The sequence below is a fragment of the Nothoprocta perdicaria genome, unplaced genomic scaffold (genome assembly GCF_003342845.1).
Source record: "Nothoprocta perdicaria isolate Ctin4 unplaced genomic scaffold, notPer1 scaffold_0, whole genome shotgun sequence".
In the NCBI taxonomy this organism is placed as follows: Eukaryota; Metazoa; Chordata; class Aves; order Tinamiformes; family Tinamidae; genus Nothoprocta; species Nothoprocta perdicaria.
In genome coordinates, this window is record NW_020454092.1 from 396207 (window position 1) to 416508 (window position 20302).

The 20302-nt window shown below is 41.7% G+C and overlaps 1 protein-coding gene across 2 annotated transcripts in view; it reads right to left on the minus strand.

Moving 5' to 3' along the window:
* Nucleotides 1-537: 537 nt before the first annotated feature.
* Nucleotides 538-20302, minus strand: part of RAPGEF4 (Rap guanine nucleotide exchange factor 4) — a 98308-nt gene continuing 78543 nt past the window's right edge. For both annotated transcript variants that reach the window (XM_026042941.1, XM_026042863.1), the window contains 8 exons: nucleotides 18380-18505; nucleotides 17824-18002; nucleotides 13489-13579; nucleotides 11122-11172; nucleotides 10405-10492; nucleotides 9996-10060; nucleotides 3266-3320; nucleotides 538-1737 (listed from right to left, as the gene is read on the minus strand). In XM_026042941.1, the coding sequence (XP_025898726.1) occupies nucleotides 1610-1737; nucleotides 3266-3320; nucleotides 9996-10060; nucleotides 10405-10492; nucleotides 11122-11172; nucleotides 13489-13579; nucleotides 17824-18002; nucleotides 18380-18505 (783 nt within the window). In that variant the 3' untranslated portion in view covers nucleotides 538-1609. The remainder of the gene's footprint in view (nucleotides 1738-3265; nucleotides 3321-9995; nucleotides 10061-10404; nucleotides 10493-11121; nucleotides 11173-13488; nucleotides 13580-17823; nucleotides 18003-18379; nucleotides 18506-20302) is intronic.

Consider the following 20302-nt stretch of genomic DNA (forward strand, 5'->3'; position numbering starts at 1 on the left):
GYCGAATCACCCCCCTCTCACGGTATGTATCCATATGTATCACCAGGGTGACAGAAGCCAAAAGCAATGGAGTCCCTCCCAGGTGCCACATTAGCCAAAGTCTCAACATCAGTTAGAGAACTGGAGGTGAAATCCTATCCACGCTAAGGTKACTTATAGTGTTCACTAGTGAATTAGCAGGACAATTTTATCAGACAACTTAAAAGAGGAATACATCTTTTCTGCTTTGAAATCTTTCCAATTTATATTCTTTCTGCCCCTASCTAGGAGACTATGGAGCCTACTAAAATAATGCTAGCGTTAGGTCACTGCCAGGCCCTCACCTCTGCGACAGGGAAGCTCTGTGTCCACATGGGCCGGCTGTGTCATGAAATGGATGTCCAGCACGGGGTCAGCGAGGTTTCCTCTATCAGCCACCTCACAGAACTGGATCACAGACCCAGTATTTACACAGGAATGAAGCTGAAAGGACGAGGAGGCCGGTGACTAAACTTTTCTGGCAATTACATTTAATAAGGTACTTACGTTATTTACAGAAAACTTACATCACAGAATTCCTACATGGAAAATGCACACAAAGTATAAAGACAAAAGCTGTACTCCCATTACATGCTAAATAAATAAAACATAATTATTTTGGCACAATAGCTATTACATAAATAAATATTCTAGAACATAATGATTTAGCTTTTATTTACAGTCCATTGAAAGTGCAAAACAATTGGCTGAAAATTAAGATATTTGCAAATGCTTAAGACCAGAAAATGTATGTTAAACAGCCACAATTAATTATAGCTGATGCTTAAGGTTTTCATGTCCAGGAAATTATTCTCTTGAGATCTGTTTGTGCATATTGTGCTCTTTTTGAACCAGTCTTTTGCTACCTTTATGTTCYTGATTTTAACAACTTTACTCATTCGTAATGGAATTTAGTAAAAACCTGATCCATAGTTTAAAAAAAGTAAAATGTAAACACAATTAATCTATTTATCATTCAAAATATTTTCTGTCCCATTAGTTTTCTGAGATGACCACATTGCTCTGAGTAGTAGGCAGTATAATTAAGATCAGAAACTCTTATCATCTGTTCTATTTTAAAGGGAAATACTTTTAAATATTYTTTGAATGGAGCTGTATCTTGGACCCCTCTAGAACCTACTAAAACACATCTTCTACTGAGGTCAATAGTAGCTTGGCAAGCAAAACAGATGGCCAATTTTGGTCCTGAAATGGCGAATACATCCTAAAATACAGACTTTTCAATTAGAGAGAAAACCACTATCTCCTTTAGAATTGTTGGGAGTTTTTGCTGCAGGTTTTACTCATTATTGTACTTTACCTCTTGCTTTTTTACTTTCACTATGGGAAATCATTTGGTACACTTCAAAAGGAATTAGCAGTGCACAACAGGGCCACCCTTACAGCTACCGCGTATGAATTCTTCATCAGCCCAGGTTCTCTGAGGGGCTGGTACATTGTGCGTTGCCTAAGATCTTAGACTATGTTTTTGCTTATTTTTGTAGTGGCAGTGCAGTAGCAGAGGAAGTGAAGTTCTTAACAAGTGACCTGGACTGGATAAAAGATCATTTCCCATCCTTGCTTCAAATGTTTATGCTCGACGTGGTTCTAGCCGGTGCGACATCTGTGATAGAGTTCTCTGGTTGTCAATCACATTTAATTGCCGTACGTAGCTCCGCACATCCTGATGGTTCTTATTAGCCTGGGCTGCGTCGGGATCTGGTGAAAGAGAAATGATGTAGGATTGATGCACTTAATGGAACAAATGCCTCAACAGAATGCATAACTCTTCACAAGCTGTCACAGGAAGCACCGTATCCTGGTGCTTTAAAAAGAAAATGTTTAGAAATCTCTCTTTCTAAAACCTTTCCTTGGTATTTGATAATCTTTCTGGTTACTTCCCCTACAAATTTTTTTTTCTTCTTTCCCCTCACTTTTTTTCCCAGGCTACATTCACTCAARTTGATGGCCCTTGGGTGAGGTTTTATACATCACCTTACCAGTCAATAGCTATAAATTGTATAACTAACTATTATGAGCTAAAGCTTCCCATCTGCTTTTGAACTAGAAGCATTCACACATGTATAAGAATATATAATAGATTTAAGTCTCCTTTCATGAAATAATCCTATGTCTAGTTCATCATTAAATATTTGCATCACTGTAGTTACTTAGTGGCTGCCCAGTTCAGGCCTCAAATTTTACTATGTATTTACACTACTTAACTGCATTTTAACTCCCACAGCAATTATGAAAGAACAGCTTAGCTCAGATCTGAGTGTCTTCAACTTTGCAGCAAACAGCCTACAGTGTAATAAAATGTGGTTCAGTACTCCACAAGYTTCCCTTTACGAAAAATGCTGAAGCATGTATACATATACATATGTTTTATATATATATACGTACGTGCACAAGTTAGCACAGGTCTTCAGTACAGTGCATCTAATCACTATTTTTTTAATTTCATGTACAGTGAAAATCTACTTTGATTTCTACATCATTTATGCCTGCAAGGTTCACTAGCACTTAATATAATTAAAAAATACCTAGCCAGATAAATGTGGAAAAAAACCAACAAAATAAAAGCTCTGTTAATGCAATACTCTGTAGTTAAGCTTTGATCCAGATGGAAAGACATTATTTTTCTAAAAATGTATTTTTATACTATTTATTCAACCCCTCATTTCAGAGGAAGAAGGTGGCTGTTGTGAGGCAGAGGGAAGGAGGCAGGGTGGGAGGCACCGAGCCAGCCCCTCGCTCCCTCGGGTCGGCACTGCCATCCCACGCGGTCAGGAAGTTCCCACATTCACACTGACAGCGAGGTTTAAAGTCCAYGGCTCAGGCAGCGATGTCGCTCCTGGGCATCCCGCTTCCGGGCCGCGTTCCTGGGGGAAGGCGGCAGCTGCAAGCGGGGCCGTGCGTTTGCCTGTCCTCCGGCTGCTGGCCTCGGGGCAACCACCTCCCAGGCCAGCGGCTCAGCTCACCCCGCTCTAATCACACACCTGAGTCCAGACCTCACAGGTATTCAGCTCCTCCACATCCCTTGAAAAGAGGCAGAGGAGAAAGGTAGAGGTAGAGAGGTAGGGTGCCCTAAAGGGTATTTCACCCTGAGGAACATCAGAAGGTCCGAACAAGGAGGATTCCTTAGGAACAGGCTTTTCCATTGTGTGACGCACAGAATTAGGTGTATTTTCTGTTGCTAGGGAGGGTAGCAGTGGTGACTGTGCAGATGTTGGGACACACTTACTGAAAGACTGGCTTCGGCAGAACCTCACCGTCCTGACAGTGTTGGCAATCATCCGCTGGAAGGAAAAGATGGGAAGCAATCAGAGAACAAGCACCGTCTTTCACCATCACTTAAACAAAGCACCTCATTCTGGCTGAGTACGAAGACATATGCAAATAAAAGCTGTCACATGAATGAAAATGCAATTTTAATGCTGGTACTCTCAAATGTAGGGTATAGTTTTCATTTACRCAGGCTTAAAATGAGCACCAGTGTAATTACATGTACTTGGGGACCCCTTTCCTTGTTTGGATGCTSTAAAAGGTCTTAACTAAAAACAAAAATCAGCCCTTTAATGCACACTTCTTTCATACCATCTTCCTATCTTAAAAAAGTAAAAGGAATATCACGTGCAACAGCTTCGAGTATGTGCRTATTTTCTTTTGAAGACCACCACTTCCTACCAGCAAGGGCATTTCTAGAACACACTCAGCAATTGAGCTTTCACGTTCCATAGCAGMGTGAGTTTCAAACGCAGCCGTGCTGGAAAGTGACTGTACAAACGATCGCGTGAGGTTCCACGTTCACCGATTCCCCCRGATACACGCTCAAGTCACAACTACACACTGCATGTCTGGAGCTGCCCCTGATGACATGTTTCATCCTGCAGACCTGACTGGCTATATTAGCTTGCACACGGGTATCCAACTCAACAYGAACAAGGGATCCATTTTTCATGGAAAAACCTACTGGCAAATCCTCCCAAAAGCCGAAGTCCTTTTGCTCCTTCTTGGCTGCACTTGGCCTTCCATAGAGAAACCAACACTACCTCAGTGAAGGAGCAAGCAGCAATGAATACATTTTGCTCTGATAAATCAGATGCCATATCACGTTGACTTCTAAGAACAGAAATAAGCTAGTCATGTTAAAACCTTCGTTTCTAAGTCATGAAGCAAAACATTTCAGATAGTAGTGGGCTGCGAAATTGTAACTGGTCTGTGCAATTAGCGCTATGCAGGTAATACTCTCACCCRTGTGGGGCACAATTAGGTGTTCTGCATAATATCAAATTAAACTGAAGCTCCAGTAAAATTGAATTCTCTTAGCTAGGAAGTTTGGTTCAATCACTGCTATAAAGACAARTTTTGTTACAGTTTCTTTTGCTTAGATTAAGGAAAAGGCGGGAGAAGTGCTATGCCTCCCAAGTTTGTTGCCGTGTGTTTAATATGGTCCAGCAGTTGCCACTTGGGGACCTGTCCCACCACATCCCTCTCGCTGGGCTGCCTCGCACCCTCCTGAAACRCTCTGCGACGTCAGCGAGCTACCCATAGGAGACAAACACTGGAATGACATTATCTCTTACAAGTAAACCTAATGCTCCTACAAATTAATATATGACTATGATCTAATGTGAAAATCACTTTAGAAAWAAAACATCTTTGTGAGATCTGTCATTTCAGAGGTGGTAAATGAGTTGTTTATATCCTATGCTAATTTTCATACCTCTTCAAGCCATTTTTACTTGGCAAATTTTCTAAGGAACTTATCTGGCAGAAAGCACTTATCTTCCGTAAGTGCTATCTTAACACTTACGTGCTAAACACCAACCATGTTAGCAATCATGTTAATAAATCCCAATGGCTTTSGTTGAACTTCTTAAATACACCAAGGTGAGTGCACATTGTCACACCAGACACCAACAGTGCCCTGCATGTTCCTATATTGGTCCTTCAAGTCTCAATCAAAGTGAAAAACAAAACACAAACATGAAAACATGAATGTTTCGTAACTCTATGGATTCCTATGTATTTGGCTCTCACTTATCAATGATGCTGCTATTTTGACTCATACTATTTCAAAAAGTACTCTGCTAAAATAACCATCTGCAAGAGACATCACCAGATTGAATGAGACTGATTGAGCTGATGAAGTTCCAGGAGTGACTAACTTAAAGGAAAGATTTTCTAAGGATGCTTCATTTTTATGAGGATGACTGGTATTGCCTGATGTGCTTCCTCAATAGGTTCTCAATACACATCCTAATKTTTCTTTTCTGTAAAATTTTAGGTTTTGAAGCCTTATTTCACAGTGATTGTTGGAGACAGACTCTAGCCACTGTGTTTGACTGATTTAGTACTGAGCTTCTTAGGTGAAAGATTCAATTTATCAAAAACAACTGTTCCACAGATTCACTATATTTTTTATTTTATGTGGAAAAATTGTTTTGGAAAAAAAAAMCCAACCACTATAGCATTCAGGGTAGGTACTGTATTGCTGTACTGCACTGAAAGACAAACGATACATGCCAAGAGGGTCACAAAAGTTCTCACTGTTTCCAAATTTCTCTCTGTCTAGGCTATTCCAGACAAGGAAACAGAAGTGGCAATGAACTCCTGTGTGTTCCTGACAGGAGCCCAACTGCCTCGCTTTCTTCATTTGACTGAAGGCTTCACTGTAAGATACTTTGCCTGTTCCTGAAAAATAGGAATTGCCTATTCCCATGCCTGTTCCTGAGGAGTGGCAATGATGCAATGCAAAGGAATGAGGAAGTGGGTGTTAAGGTGGAGTAAAGGGTGAAGCTGTAGCCAGCAAGAGCATCCCAACCTAATGGGGACACCCCGGAGCATTAGATGTTTCTCAAAGAGCTCCCTTCTCATTGCTTTTTTGCAATTGCTACTGTACTTCCTAACACAAATGCCAGAGAAGTATCTCTGAAAGGTGCGAGTGGGACAGAACAACAGCAAATATTTCCGCCCCGATTGATGCAGATAAGTTGGAAAGTTGTATTCTCATCTTTTGATTCAAGAAAACTGGAAACGTTGTGCAAAGAGAAGATGTTCAAGCAGAAATCTAATTGCCAGCTCCTTACACTTTTTTTTTTCCTTCAAGCAGATTACCTCAAGTTAATGCCTGCAAAAATTAACCTCTGTGTACTTACTTACTGCGCAAAGAAAGGCCATTCCTGAAAAGCCACACAAACCTAACTATGGCTCTTTCTGAAACAGAACCAACTGCATAACAGAAGAGCAGCAGCTCCTAGGAGCACTCTGTATATCCACAACAAAAGCCTTTCAAGTTTCACTGAGTCTGGAACAGTGGCAGCAGGCCAGCACATTATCTTCTAATCCATTCCTAACCCAGGTTCCTAGATGTTATAAATATTCATATATGCCATACAGACCTACCAAAGGCTTTAGTCGCACACTTTTTGCATAATCTTTATGTTCCAAAAAAGAAAGAATGTTTGCCCTTTTTAGCATAAGGATCAGAGTGTGACTTCTCCTTTGTTCATCTCCACAAAACCTGAAAACCAATATGCACAATTCCTCTAATCCTCATTTCACACCTGAAGGGTGAAGCGGCTCCACAAAAGGAGGAATCGGTGGCCAGCACCGCGGCACCGCCGCGGCAGGGCGGCAGCTCTGCGCTCTGCTGGGGCTTCTGCTCCCTCTGCAGGTGCCACTTCTGAGACCCGCTGCGTGACGCAACGCGGGGACGGTGCCAGGTGAAGTGACCTTTGTTCTGGTGGAGAAACAGCTCTGATAAAGTTCCCAAATTATTGCAACTTCCCTTTCCCTCGTGATTACAAAATCCTGCAGTGGCAACCAGAGCACGATTATTAGCTGGGGTGGAAAAGCAAGCAGCAAATGAGAAAGTGGTCAGGAGGAGTATGTATGAAATACTGCCTCCCCTTAAGGAAAGCCATGCCCAGTACTTCCCTCACTTTGCTCTTTGTTCTCTCACAAGACATAAGAAAAGGCTTTCAAAATTGTTTCTAAAAATACAGCTATAAAACAGTGTCACAGTACGTAATATATTGCTATGGACTGCCTTGCAGGTTGTAGGTTGGCCCATATTTGCTAACTCATACAGAGTTTATACGAATTAATGCCGACAGCTTTGGAGACTCTCCTTACCCGGAAAAGAGGGTCATTAAGAGGGCTACAAGACAAAGCCATTTACTAAACACGTATTGTACTAATGCTATCAGCAATTTAGGCATCCTGTCTCTTTACCGACAAGAACATGGATGGCTCATTCCAGCACAGGCTGTCTGCAGTTCCCCCGCTGCTTCACGCGGCGCGGTGGCAGAGCAGGAGCCCAGCAGAGCCCCGGYACGGGCACAGGGTCTATTTCTGACACGCGCCAACGCTGCTCACCCACACGGCGCCCAGGCCAGGTGGGCCAGCTTACAAGCTCCCCTCCTTACGCACGGCTGTGGCGGGAGGCTCCCGCACACACAGCATCTGCTGCCCGGCCCGGTTCTCCCTCTCCTCACAGCCCTCTCCCTGCTCAGAGCCTCCACAGGGCACCCCTGGAACGAGCCGGCTATTTCTGTTCACAGGCCTCAGGTTGCATCAAAGGAAATCATCGTCCAAAGAACAAAGATATTTTGGACCGGTAATAGACTGGCCACCTGCAAGCAGTGGCTATATGCAAGCACCTACACACACTTGTAACAGGGCATGGTGCTGGAGAACAGACAGACAGGAAAGTGACAGSACAGCTGAAGGAGGAAATCTAGTTCCTACTGCCCTCCTGAAAACAGTGGAATAACATCACATACTCACCCTGAATTCATACTCATGCAAYAGAAGGCAGCTTTTATCACAGAGTTATCTGCCTGGGCGCTCTTGTCTTCGCTAATCAATATCTGGCAATTATATGGGAACACGAAAGCTATAAGCTTAACACAAGCAGGCGGTAGTGACTGACATGTAACAGCAGGCTTTGGTTTTATGACTCTTTTTCTTGACCTGATGACATGAGCAAAAAAGCTAAAAACTACCAGGCCCATGTTAGGATTTGAAGGAGTGATGTGGGTGAAATCTAATGTACATCACTTGGGAGACCTATGGGTTGAGGAAAGAAGTAGAAAGCTACAGAAGATTACTGATCAAAAGGGGTATTATTATATTCATAATTATAAAAAAATTATTTTAAACCATAGTAAAACTATGTTCTAGCAATAAAATACTTCGGAAGCCAGAGAAACATGCAGACAAGGGTGTCAGAGGCAGTTCTGCAGCAGCCCAGATAAGGATCAGTTTAAGCTGCCACAGAATTCACTCTTTGCTTTGGGAGCACCAAACTGTGGTACAGAGCACTGCAGAACCACTTCCAAATGACACGCTAAGGATGAACATCTAATTTTGTATATGCAAGTGCTTACAGGCCAGATCCTGTGTCCTGCAATGGCTTTTAGCCCAAACCAGGCATGATGAGGAGGCGGAGGCGCACGGCATTAAGGGCTGCCCACGTACGGGTCCTACTGGCTCAGGACAGGTAGGTAGGYCAGGTGTGGTAGAGAACGTGGAGCACGGGAGGTGGAATGTGACTTGCAGAGCTATGGCCATTCAGCTCCATCCTTCCTGGTCTGGAAGTGCCCCAGCCAAATCTGAGATCCTCTTACATTCCCCCAAATACTCACTATCTACACTAAAAGACTAAAAGACATACATTTACCCATCTAATTGGAAGAGGTAATCCAGGGAATTTCTTTTTTTTYCCCCTAGGTAGAAAGCTCAAGGCTTTAGGGAGAAGATGGCAACACAGTCTGCATATGCAATTACACAATGTCATTACTGCAGAGTGAGGTCAGGCCCTTGCTCAGTCACCGGTACTACCACTTGCACACAAAAAATTTCTCAGCTTAGTAGACAGTTATTTTCATCCGTAGGACATGAGGCTGTCCTGGAGCTACAGACTAAACCCAGCTAAACTCTAAGGGAAGAACTTGCTCAGAGCGCTCATCAATCACTTCTCTGTGAGGCTGTGCTACCAAGGAGCTGCAAGCTGTCCTCTCCTCCCTTCTGCACTGCCGGTGCCCACAAGGGAAGGAGCATTCCCCAAGGTGCAGGGCAACAACCACGGGGTGCTTCTGATTCCTGCAGCAACACCAACTGGCCAGAACGGGCCCCAGAACAGATACACTCTTGCCTGGCTGAATGCAGCTTTTTTGCGGACACAGCAAATGCTTATAGTGCAAATGCTTATAGTGCAAATGCTTATAGTGGGGTTTGGCTATCTCTGGTTTTCAGAGCTGGTGGCCATTAATCACGTTAATTAAGGATGTGGCCTTAGCAACCAAGAAAACAGCTTCTTCCTATTAAGAAACTTGAGTTTAGCTTGTAATTTCTGCCAGGGGAAGTTGCATGCCTCCATCTTTCAACAGCTATGTTTAAAATCCTGCACCAGCTTAAGTGCTGGATTTAAAATAAAACAAATTTGTGTATAACCTAATATTTTATCACTGATTTCTCTTTTCAATAGGAAAGCAGGCAAGTCTCAGAAATCTCCTTTCACTTGTCAAAGGAAAGAAGAAAATAAAACGTTGTGCGTGTTCTGCATTAAAGTTCCTTTCACTCTCTGAGGAGCAATGCAGAACTATCCCAGGCTGAGGCAGTTCGGTCTTGTTTGAAAGAACAGCAGTTAAAATCACAGCTTGGTCCCAAACTAGCTGTTAAAAGTTATATCCGAAAGGTCTGCTTCCTGTCACTGCCTCTCCTAGGAAATGTTTTGCCTGTGCATGGCTCCCTGGGCAGTTGCTTCTCCACCACTATGAGGTTTTCCAGAAGCCCAAAGATCCAGGACTGTGCGCACACAGCAGATAATTCCTGCCAGGTCTTGGTCCTGTCTTCAGTCTCTTTAGCCTTAAAGTCACTGTTGGAAACTTCACTGCTGAGAGATGAGGATGGAGTCCTTTTTATTTTTTTATCCCACAACATCATTTCAAATGTGCCATACATACCATTTTTTCGAAGTTTACCAGGTTGTCAGTGAGTGTCTTGTTGCCCTCATGAGTAAACGTCATGTCTGTGGAGAAATAATAGCCATGTAAAAGCCCCTAAGTAGTTAAATCATGATTATRTAAAATGGCAGAATATATTGTCTATCCCTTAAAACAATCAAAACAGCTATAATAATAAAACACAGAGTTTTAAATTTGGAGCATTCCTATGAGTAGGAAAACTGAAGTCTCATATTCGCATGTACTAAAGCATTTTTTTTTCTCATCTCTGTGTCATGATCTTTACCATTATAAAAAGGATATCTCACACTGAGATTGTTTTTTGCTTTTTTGATGCTTTTTACTTGTACTCCCCAAGTGTTTGACAAACAGCTTTTAAGTTTATAGTTCTGGAATCATCCAAGCTTACCTTTGATAAGTAGTGGCATGAAAGGAATTATTGGAGGATCCAATTTAGCTACAGTTAGTCTGTAGGCCCTATGGTTTCTTGATGGATCCTTAAGGAAAAAGGAAGATAGGTTAATTACTAGTAAGTATTATTATATGTATTAAGACACTGCATGCATTCATTTAGATGTCATGGCATTTAATAAAATATTTTTTCCTGTGGCTTTAAAAAGTGTGTCTGCAAATTAAGAGCACCTTTCCTCATTTTGCCATGCAGCTTGCATGATGAGAATGCAGCCACTGAACACAAATATTTTTCATACCAATAGCAAGGCAATCTGTAATTACAAAGCAAACTGTTCATAAAAGGAACCACACTCCTTCCTTTGCTTCTGCAGATCCGCTTTTGCATATGCTACAATACTAAAATGCAGAGCTTGGAAAAACTCAAGTTGGAAAATATAATTTCCCATATGTACTATGGGAAAGCATGTGATAAAGCTTTTCTGAGTTTCCCAGATTAACTTTGAGTGCTACATAAGTTCTCTCAGAGTAGGTTCCTAAGAGTATAATTTATTAGTCATACATACTTGTTTTAGCAGCTCTAAAATGGGATCATAAACTTCTTAAAGTCAAACAAGGACATATAAAATGTTCTGAATCAAGGAATTCAAATCAGATACTCAGAAAGTGAATTAGCTCAGATTGCGCACAGAATAAGGGATCTATTGCTATTCACCATTAAGCTTTCAAATTCTGCATAGATCTTCTTGAACTTGCTTGGAAGTTTCTGTTAATAAAAACAAAAATAGCAAACTTTAATTAGATCCAATTTGAGTGAAAATTTTACTGTAAATGCTAATTTCTTCCACAATGCTCTAAGTCAGGAAAGTGCTTTTTTTTTTTTTTGCCAGATATTTCTAACAATGCGCTCGCTAATCTAAAATACAACATGTCTCCTAGCAACCAGATTATAAATAGAGATGGGACCAGTCATGAAACCTGGCTCCTGTTTTAAACCTCAATTCCTTGGGGATGTTTAGACTCAGACTTTTGCTTGGAGTGCTGCAGGCTAACCTGGCAATCCCGGAATTCAGGATGCAAGTGAAAGTTCGAGTCAACGATTTGAGGACATTCCTCAGTATAACCCATCTGAAAATGTAATTAACACACAGCTTATGTAGGGGTAGCTGAGCATAATTATTCATACCTATCTATGATAATTTGCATTTGCAATAGTCATAATAGTCTGGACATTTCCAGGAGAAAAATCTCCTAGTTCATGCAAATGCATCATCAACTGTTGCTCAAAATTCTTGACATGCCCCCATGCTCTCTGGGGTGTAACTTAATCAATAATTTCCAGTCTACAAAAGCTACAAGAATAAATCATTGTCATCTGATCATGCACTGAATAGGATGAGCAGGACTATGTATTTTCTCTCCTACTCCTGTAATGCTAGGCACCTTAAACGTTACTGGAATAAGCAATGTTACCTTYGGAAATCTTAGTATTAATTTTAAAAGTATTTCTTTTAGTAGGAAAGAAAAAATAATTTATACCATTTTTAAACTAATTTTCAAAAATTTGTTTTAGAGATCTGAGTAACTTCTTACATAAGCTCAGAATATATCAGCTTTACAGTTTTAATAGGAAATTTCTGCATATTTGCTGATAAAAATCAGACTATTACTGGCAATGGATAACATTAAAATTAGAGAGACTTTACAGTACAGAAATGATTTTTTGCAGTACTTTCTACATTTGGAGTGTATACCCTAGCAAGATATTTACACTGTGCCACAGCAAGGGCCTAATTTTTAATGATGTGTGTGAACAACTGTGTGCCTAGTTTGCATATGCATGCAGATTAGGTATTTGTGAAATAAGTGGTATAATTGGACATTTGCACCTGCAAATATCTAGTTTGTGCATGCAGCTAATGTAAATGCATGATAATTTTAGCAAAAATGACATCTTCATACGCTTATTTTTAAGTATATTCCCCATATAAATCTGGCAAAAAAAAATCAAGGTCCTGAGATCCTTTTGATAAGCAGACTGCCCTATTGAACCGAGAGTGATAACATTTCTCTGAACTCAAGTTCATACCCCTTACAAAGAAATAATTTGTTCCCCTTCCAGCTCAGACCCTGTCAATGTCAGATTGCTGTATGCAGTTTATACATTAAATTCCCTCTCCTCTCTTCATACTTAGCTCTCAACTATTCCTCTCAGTGGTCACAAGTGAAGGGTCATTATTTTGAGAAASCGACCTTCAAACCTTTGTCTTCAGTGCCAGTTATATAAATTTCTTGGAWCATGTGCCTTTTTAAGATGTGGCCAGTGTCACATGTGTTAGTCTGAATACCCATTTCTAAACACTTTCTGGAAAAGTATTTGAATTTTTGTCTCAGTTGCACCAGTGTTTTCAGTCAKGCTGACCAGTTATTTTCAGTTTCTAATGACAAAAGTACATGCACATTCGAATCTGCCCTGCTTTTTTGACAATCAGCATGTTCTTAGTATTGTGTGTTTGCTACCTCATCCTGCTGGACATTGTACCCTTTCTGTATACTTGCAAATAAAACAGCAAAGCCATAGAAAAGAGCAGAAGCTCTGGGAATGAAGACCAAATGGACAGCAATCAGGGGAACGTGTGCCAGGTAGAAAACCCAAACTGCTTTGGACAAACCCATWTATTACTAAGGTATCAGAAGCCATATGCATACCAAAACGTAAGAAGCATAAATACAGGATGGATTTTAGAGAAGTTTGTCCTGACTGAAGTTAACAAATGAATAGAAATTCAATCAGAGAATAGACTTAGGTAACAGCTAATTCACTTATCTCATTGGACACCAGTACAAGCTGYTTTTGTCAACTTACTATCTATTTGTTAATCTTGAGCAGATACGAATGTACAGCTTTATTAATAAAAACTGTCACCTTTTGCTCAGAGCGTAAGGGTTGTAACTGCTCTTCTCAGCAGCTGAATTACCAGACCTACTTTTATCAATAGCAACTGCACAAGTCATGCTTTGGCTTAGTAAAAGCAGAAATTTCAGTCGAATTTCTTACAACTGGATTTTAGCTACCACTTACCTCCCATGTTAACGAGAGACGGCTCACAGCAACATTACTCAGTCCCATAATAATAGCGAAAAAGGAATTCAGATTTTTGTACTCTTTACAGCTGAAACACAAAGGTCCAGATTTTAACTCAAATATATATTGATCATAGCATAAGTATGTGGGTTGATCTAAAGAGTTGCCTGGTGTARATTCATCTGGATAYGCACAGGCCTTGAGAGCTTCCACTTTGACAGCACAGGAGAAACCCACCYGTTCCTGGAAACCCATCAGTCCTTTCCCTTCTCTTCTGAAATGACCTCCTGCTTTAACTTCACTGGATGCCAGCTTCTGCCAGGRCATTTGAGAGTCTCTCTGAAGCTCCAGACTACCCAGAAGCACGCTCCTGAAACCAGGCTCAACAGAGCCCCAAGGAATCCCAGACGCAGTGGGAGGAACAGGGTTTGCAGCCCCATTTGCTGCAGAACTTGCTGGCAGCTTCTGAGCAGGGCAYTAGAAGGTGTCCCTAGAAGATCCTCACTGCAGTTTACCAGGGCGCTGAGTCCTTTTAAAAGGGAAAAGACTGGCTGTCTAGAGAGGCCTGTGGGTCAGTGACCTCTCTCTCTGCATATGATTCTAACCAGTACTTGTGGAGCCTGGAGCTCTTTGCGGTGTTTCAAGAACTGCCATTTRTGACCTGCATCATTAAAGAGACCCCGAGCACTAGGAGCTCTAGGTCAGCCTTTATCCCTCATGCAGAAGAGCACTCCTGTTACCAACCAGGGGAGACAGGGAAATGTAACTATTATGGAAGAGCCAGAATGCTGTGCGCAGGGCTAGACACAGTAGGGATCCGAGAGGAACAGCCCACACGACTGCTCAGCGGTAGTTGCACCACGTGGCTCATTGACTCCATGGGAAGGCAAGACAGAGTAAAGCCTTTATCCCAGAAATCTGTGCCTTGCTAGGTTCCTGCAAACAATTTGCTATTTTTTCACATCTAATTTGTCAAAATCTGTTTTCAAAGCCTTCAAACTAAGCTTCAGTTGCTATTAACAAAAAGCTTTCCTAAAAGCCTCAAATTATGATTCCAGCTTTTTTTTATTCAACACTGAAGCCACTAACTTCCCTGAGATATCCTCAGCTCCAGACAAAATGTGTAATCAGCCCATATGTCACTGCCTGCCTGACTCCAAAATTGGCCCAACTCCCAATGGTTATTCCATTCTTTCTGTTCTTCCCTTTACTAGGCTTTGCGTGTGGAGTGGGTGAGTCCCTCAGATCAGGGCCTCGCTCGTGCTGCAGCGTGTGAACGCTCTCCTTGGGAAGAAGTGATCTGCCCTCACCTGATGGTCTGTCTGTTGGAGGCTGCTGCCCCCTCAGATCCTCTGCTGGAGCTGMTTGTACAAATTCTCCCTTGTCAAGCTGGGAACAGTGAGCCATGTTCCTGAAGAGAAGCTAAAATGCTAAAGCCACCCCAGCTTATTCTGACTTGAATAGGTCAGCGAGAGCCTTGTTAGTGGATCTGAGGGGAGACAAGGATGAAAAGCAACCAGGACAGGCTGCCAGTCATAACCTCTTCCCCAGACGCAACTCCATCCAGAAAGGGATATCTGTCTGCAGCCTGTCACATGGAGCATAAATTGTGGTGCTGTAAAAATAACTAGTACCACACCTGAGCAGTGCTCAAATATAGCAGGCAGTGACAAAGGTACCTGCAATATGTAATATGAAACTATCCTTCATTTTAAAAGGGAATGTTTTGTCAAATACCCTTTTAAGTCAATGCAATTTGCCTAAGTCCCTGTTAACATCTGGCTAGATGCATGGCACTGCTGCCAGCTTCGGTGCTACACGGCATCCTGTTCCCAACGGAGTAAACAGTGTGATGCTGCAAGGATCACCAGTGCTTGCACAGCTCCACCAGCTGCGTTGCACAGACTGTGACCATCAGGAAGAGGCTTCTCCAAGCAGCAAAGCGAGTTAGGAAGAGGCTGCTCTCTGGCATCCCCAAAACTGACTACTGGAAAAATTCTCTTAATATAAACTTGCAAATGCCAACATAGGCATATACTCATCTCCTACAAAAGAATACTCTATGAAGCTAAAAGTAATTACCCAGACGTATTCATCTTGACATTTTCTCCATATGAACAGACTCCTTCTAAGGGTCTTAGTGGCTCCTTGAGATTATASTATAAGCATGTACGCAGAAAATTATTTTCAAAAAAAGGTTAAAAACACCTGCGAGAATGATTTATACAAAGAACGGCTTCTAAGTAGAATGTGGGTATGTGGAAATATAGCAYACGAATATGTGCTAGTATACCCTAGAAGACACATGTGCACAACCCTGTGTCCTTGGGCTTGCTTGTGGGGCAGGCTTCATGGCAGACACACACCAGTGCCTCCCAGGAYGGCACCTGCGCCCCTCATGGCTGCTCTCCCTGACCACTTTCCTAACATGCCCAGGACTCCTATTTAGYGTGAGGGTCTCGCCAGGTCTCCAGGACCACGGGACTCAAACAGTGCTCGGGGGCTTGGCCTGTGTCTATGGGTCCCATTCCTCGGCTTTCCTGGCGGTGCCTCCGTGCTGTGGTGTTCCTGCCACTGCAGGCCGAGCACCTGTTACCATGGCAGCGCTCCGTGGCCTGGCAAAACTTCCCGGTGCCTTTCCAGGGCTGGCACAAACCTGCCTGCTCCGTTCGTCCTCAGGAAAACCTTGTGCTTCACATTGCTCCGCGCTTAGGAGACAAAAAGGACTCCGAGCAGAGCAGGCCRCTTTTAGCCGGGTATTTTTAGCACTGCAGTGATACCAGAAACATGGAAGTAAACAGGAGGTTGCCAAGCAGTTGGAAATAGCAGAAGATGAAATCCAAGACACTGAGGAAGCCGTTGGCTGGGGTGGTGCATTAAGGAGACATTTACCTGCTGTTTTGAAGACCCCTGATTTCATGTGTTTCTAGAAATTCCTATTGCGTCCGGATATACCACATTGAAGCCTTTCCCATATGTTGCCCGGGAGCAGAGCAAGGACATGTGTGTGCACGGGTGCCACTGCCCTCTCCTGGGCACGGCCTGCCAGGCCAGGCGGCCCCGAGCCCGACATCCCGCAATRGATGTGCTTTTGTAAAGCAAATTGGGTCAATTCTGCCCTCTGTCCTGAACATGCACGTGATCCTGCACCCCTGCTCCCAGCAGGTGGGTGTCTCGGACCCCCTGGGGTGCCAGGGCAATGGGTCGAAGCAGCCGGTTGCTGGTGGCCATCCCTTCACAGGGGAGGGGGGAGTGCTGCTGCACCACATCTGAGTGAACATTGACTTCGGCTATGAGCAATTGGGAAATGGGAGGGGGGACACACTGCAGCCAGGATGGGCATGGACATCTCACAGACAATGCAAAAAAAGTTAATATTTGTGTTTTAATTGCAAGTTTTAAGTGCTTGTGCTGTAGGACCACCTAAAGGCAGCGGCTACCATGCCCAAAGTCCTCAACATGTGAAAAGGCAGCTTCTCACTATCCTCTTAAGAGAACTGTGTGTCCAGACAAGGAGGGACAGGTGATGAGTACAATAAATACATGAAGAACTGGAAAGGAAGTTGGTGGTGATTAAAAATACTGAAGGTAGCAAAGCAGGTAAGGGCATGCGTGTGCTCCCTCTGCAGTCAGTCATGTCCTTCTCCTATTGCGACAGGAAGGAATCTTGGCCTAGGGAATCCCTACCTGAAGGCTCCAAAGAGCCTAATGTTTAATATGACTTAAAGAATGGAACAGAGCAAGAATTGCCTGCTATCCAACTCCAGGTCCAGCACTCAATGACAAACAACAGGACATCCATACTGCCCTGTTTTTAAACAAGAGCATTAGAAAATACCTCAAGCAGTGCAAAGGAAACCTCAGCCTCGTCATCTCTGTGCTTCATTGCTTGTGCTTTCCCACTCCATTTTCCCAGTGTTTGGTGCTAAGGTGAGAAAGGTTGCCTTGAATAAATAGCACCATAAGCACTTCTGCTCTAGGGGAAGTTAAGGCTTAGTTTTATTAATATATACTAATTTGCATATTAGTAATTGCTAATGCATGTAATGACACATGAGGGATTCTCCTAATGAACTGAAAGATATTTACTCACAAATTTTATGTGAAAACATGGCCCTAACAGCTCAGAGATCAAAGATCAATGGAGGAGTAGGACAGGAAAGAAGAATTTTCAGGGATCTATTTTGCACTCTAAGGAAATAGAGAGAATTACCTAACAGAGAATGTTTTAACCTCTAATGTTTGTAGCTGTTTGAAAATAAAGGAGGGCATGTAACAACAAATTTACAATTGTGCACATTATTTCCAGATCACAGATGAATGTATACTTACTGAGCTGCTATCTTAATGTACTTCTTTAACAGCTGAACACGCTTGCTGAGTTGAGAGCAGAGACAAATCTCAGTGACCACCCAGAACTGAATTTCATTAAATCTTCTCAAAAACAAGTCCAGATTTGCTGTGGTCTTTTTAAAATTATGTCTTCCAAAAGTGTGATAGATCAGTTCCAGCTAGGAAGAAGAAAACAATTTTTACTGTTTTTGAACAGTAAAATGAGGCTAAGATGAATGAGCAGGTAAGTAGCTACTGCCTGTACATGACTGAAACTTGCTCTATATTTTGTGCATGTTGTTGTATTGATGACAAGGAGGCTAGTTGCAAGAACAATAGTCATGGTGAGGCATGATAAAAAGATAACTATAGACTGTGCATTAGTAGCTTAATACCTTGAATAAGTCATACTAAAGTAATTCAATAAGCAGCACATATTCAGGAGAGGTTTAACTTTGTTTTTGCACTTAGCCTACAGAAGTGCAAATATGTGTACCTCAAATATACAMTTAAATATCTTCTAAGAGATTCTAATAGGCTGAAGAGTTCCTCATACCTCATGTACACAGTTGAAGAGATCCCAGTCATAAATTGTCATCTGATATGCTAAATCTTTTGAGCTCATCAGTTCAAATGTTCCTACTGTACCAGTAGATGGTCCCTCTTGTTCTGGTAATGGTGCCTACAGATGGAAAAATGTCACAAAAATATTTTAGAAATACTAAACTACATACTAGGAGCACTTCTTCCATAATGTTTCCAATTTTTACAGTGTGACTATTTTTCTAAGCTTGTTTATAATATTAAACCTGACATTTGTTTTAACTGCGGGCTGGCTTTAGGAAACGAGAAGCTCTGCACAAAATCAATATCCACTACACAAAGGATGGCTAGGGAAATTCTGAACGCTACTCAGAAGCACTGTGAGGAAAATATAACACACTGTTCTCTGCTATTTTTAGCATTGTTCTAAATTTTGAAGCCAAAAATAAATACTTTGATATGGTTAGTGCTCCCTAAAGCATATCTATTTTTACAGGAGCATAGGTCAATCCGAAAAACCTTTGTTATCAATTCTTTTTTCTACATACGCAGAAATCTAGGCCACAAAGCACAAGGCAAATATTTTTGCAAGTAACTGATTCTATTAAAGAGAATCATTACATTCACCATACTTCAGAAATCTGCTGCAATTACGAGATCTTCTGATCATTTATAAAGTATGCCTCATGCTTTCGCAGTGCATGGATGCGCTGTCAGTCATTCGCAGTTAAAAAACTTCCAGTTACACTAATGGAAATTATATGCACAGTCTGATGAGGAAAAGGGCCTTTAAATAATTCAAGCACTGGAACATTTCTGAAAGACATTTCCATACCATGCAATAAAAAGATGTTTTTGACATTTTTAATATCAGTAAAACTTAGATTAACATGAGATTTAAAACATGACTTGAGGTTAAACCCCATCTGGACTAGCGTGCAGCATATACACAGATCCAAGTGCCTGAGACAACCCTGCTAAAACACTAACAACTTCCTCGCAAAATCAAATGCACACTTAAATACCCTTTGGGAAAGCATCATTAATGCTTCCGGTAAATCCRCTTTTTAATTATTTTGTTTCCAGGAGAGGGCACTAGAGCTCACTTACAAGTTTCTTTCTTAATTTCTCTTCGCTAAATAATTACAGAATAGAAAATTGTCAACAGGCTCCTCTGAGTGCATAATGAATAGAGAAGCAAGATTAACAGACTGTATCTGCACACTGCAGCACCAAAAATGAGCTTACTGAATGAATCTCCTTTCATGAAGGAGTACTTTATTACCAGAATAAAAAGCACTCATTGGATTAATATATCAAGTCACTTTCTCAGTAACACACAGTATACATAGGGGCTTTTCTTTCCGTTTCAGTTCCTGCCTTGTGCTCTGTGAAAAGCTTGTATCGCAAATATCAATATAATATGAGCTAATTAAGAAATAATCTGCAGTAAAGCACAGGAATCTTACAAGCTTCATCTACAATATTTGAAATACATATTTAAACTCAGAATTATCAAAAAAAGTTGCCATCAACCATAGATACCTCTGCATTGCAATTTGCACAAGMACAAAAGTTTGTTTAGTTTAAGACAGACTGTCACAGTCATTTGTGTGTAGAAAATCTTAATTTGTGGAAATTTGTGGAAAGCAAATTTTCCACAAACCCAAAGAGTGTTTGTCCCCCCGCTCTTTGGAGACAAACACAACATAACTGTTACCATAACAAGCACATATTTTCCAAGGCTAGGAAAGAAGCACTTAGCTGTAAACTCATTGCATATTTGCAAATTCATCTGACCCAGAACAATTTTCACATGAGGACTGCCAAGTGTAATGAGAATAAACGAACACACACAYGGGCAGCAACTAGAAACTGGAATGTGAAAGGATTAAACGGAGAGAGGGGTAGAATTCTAAGATTTTTCAAGATGTTG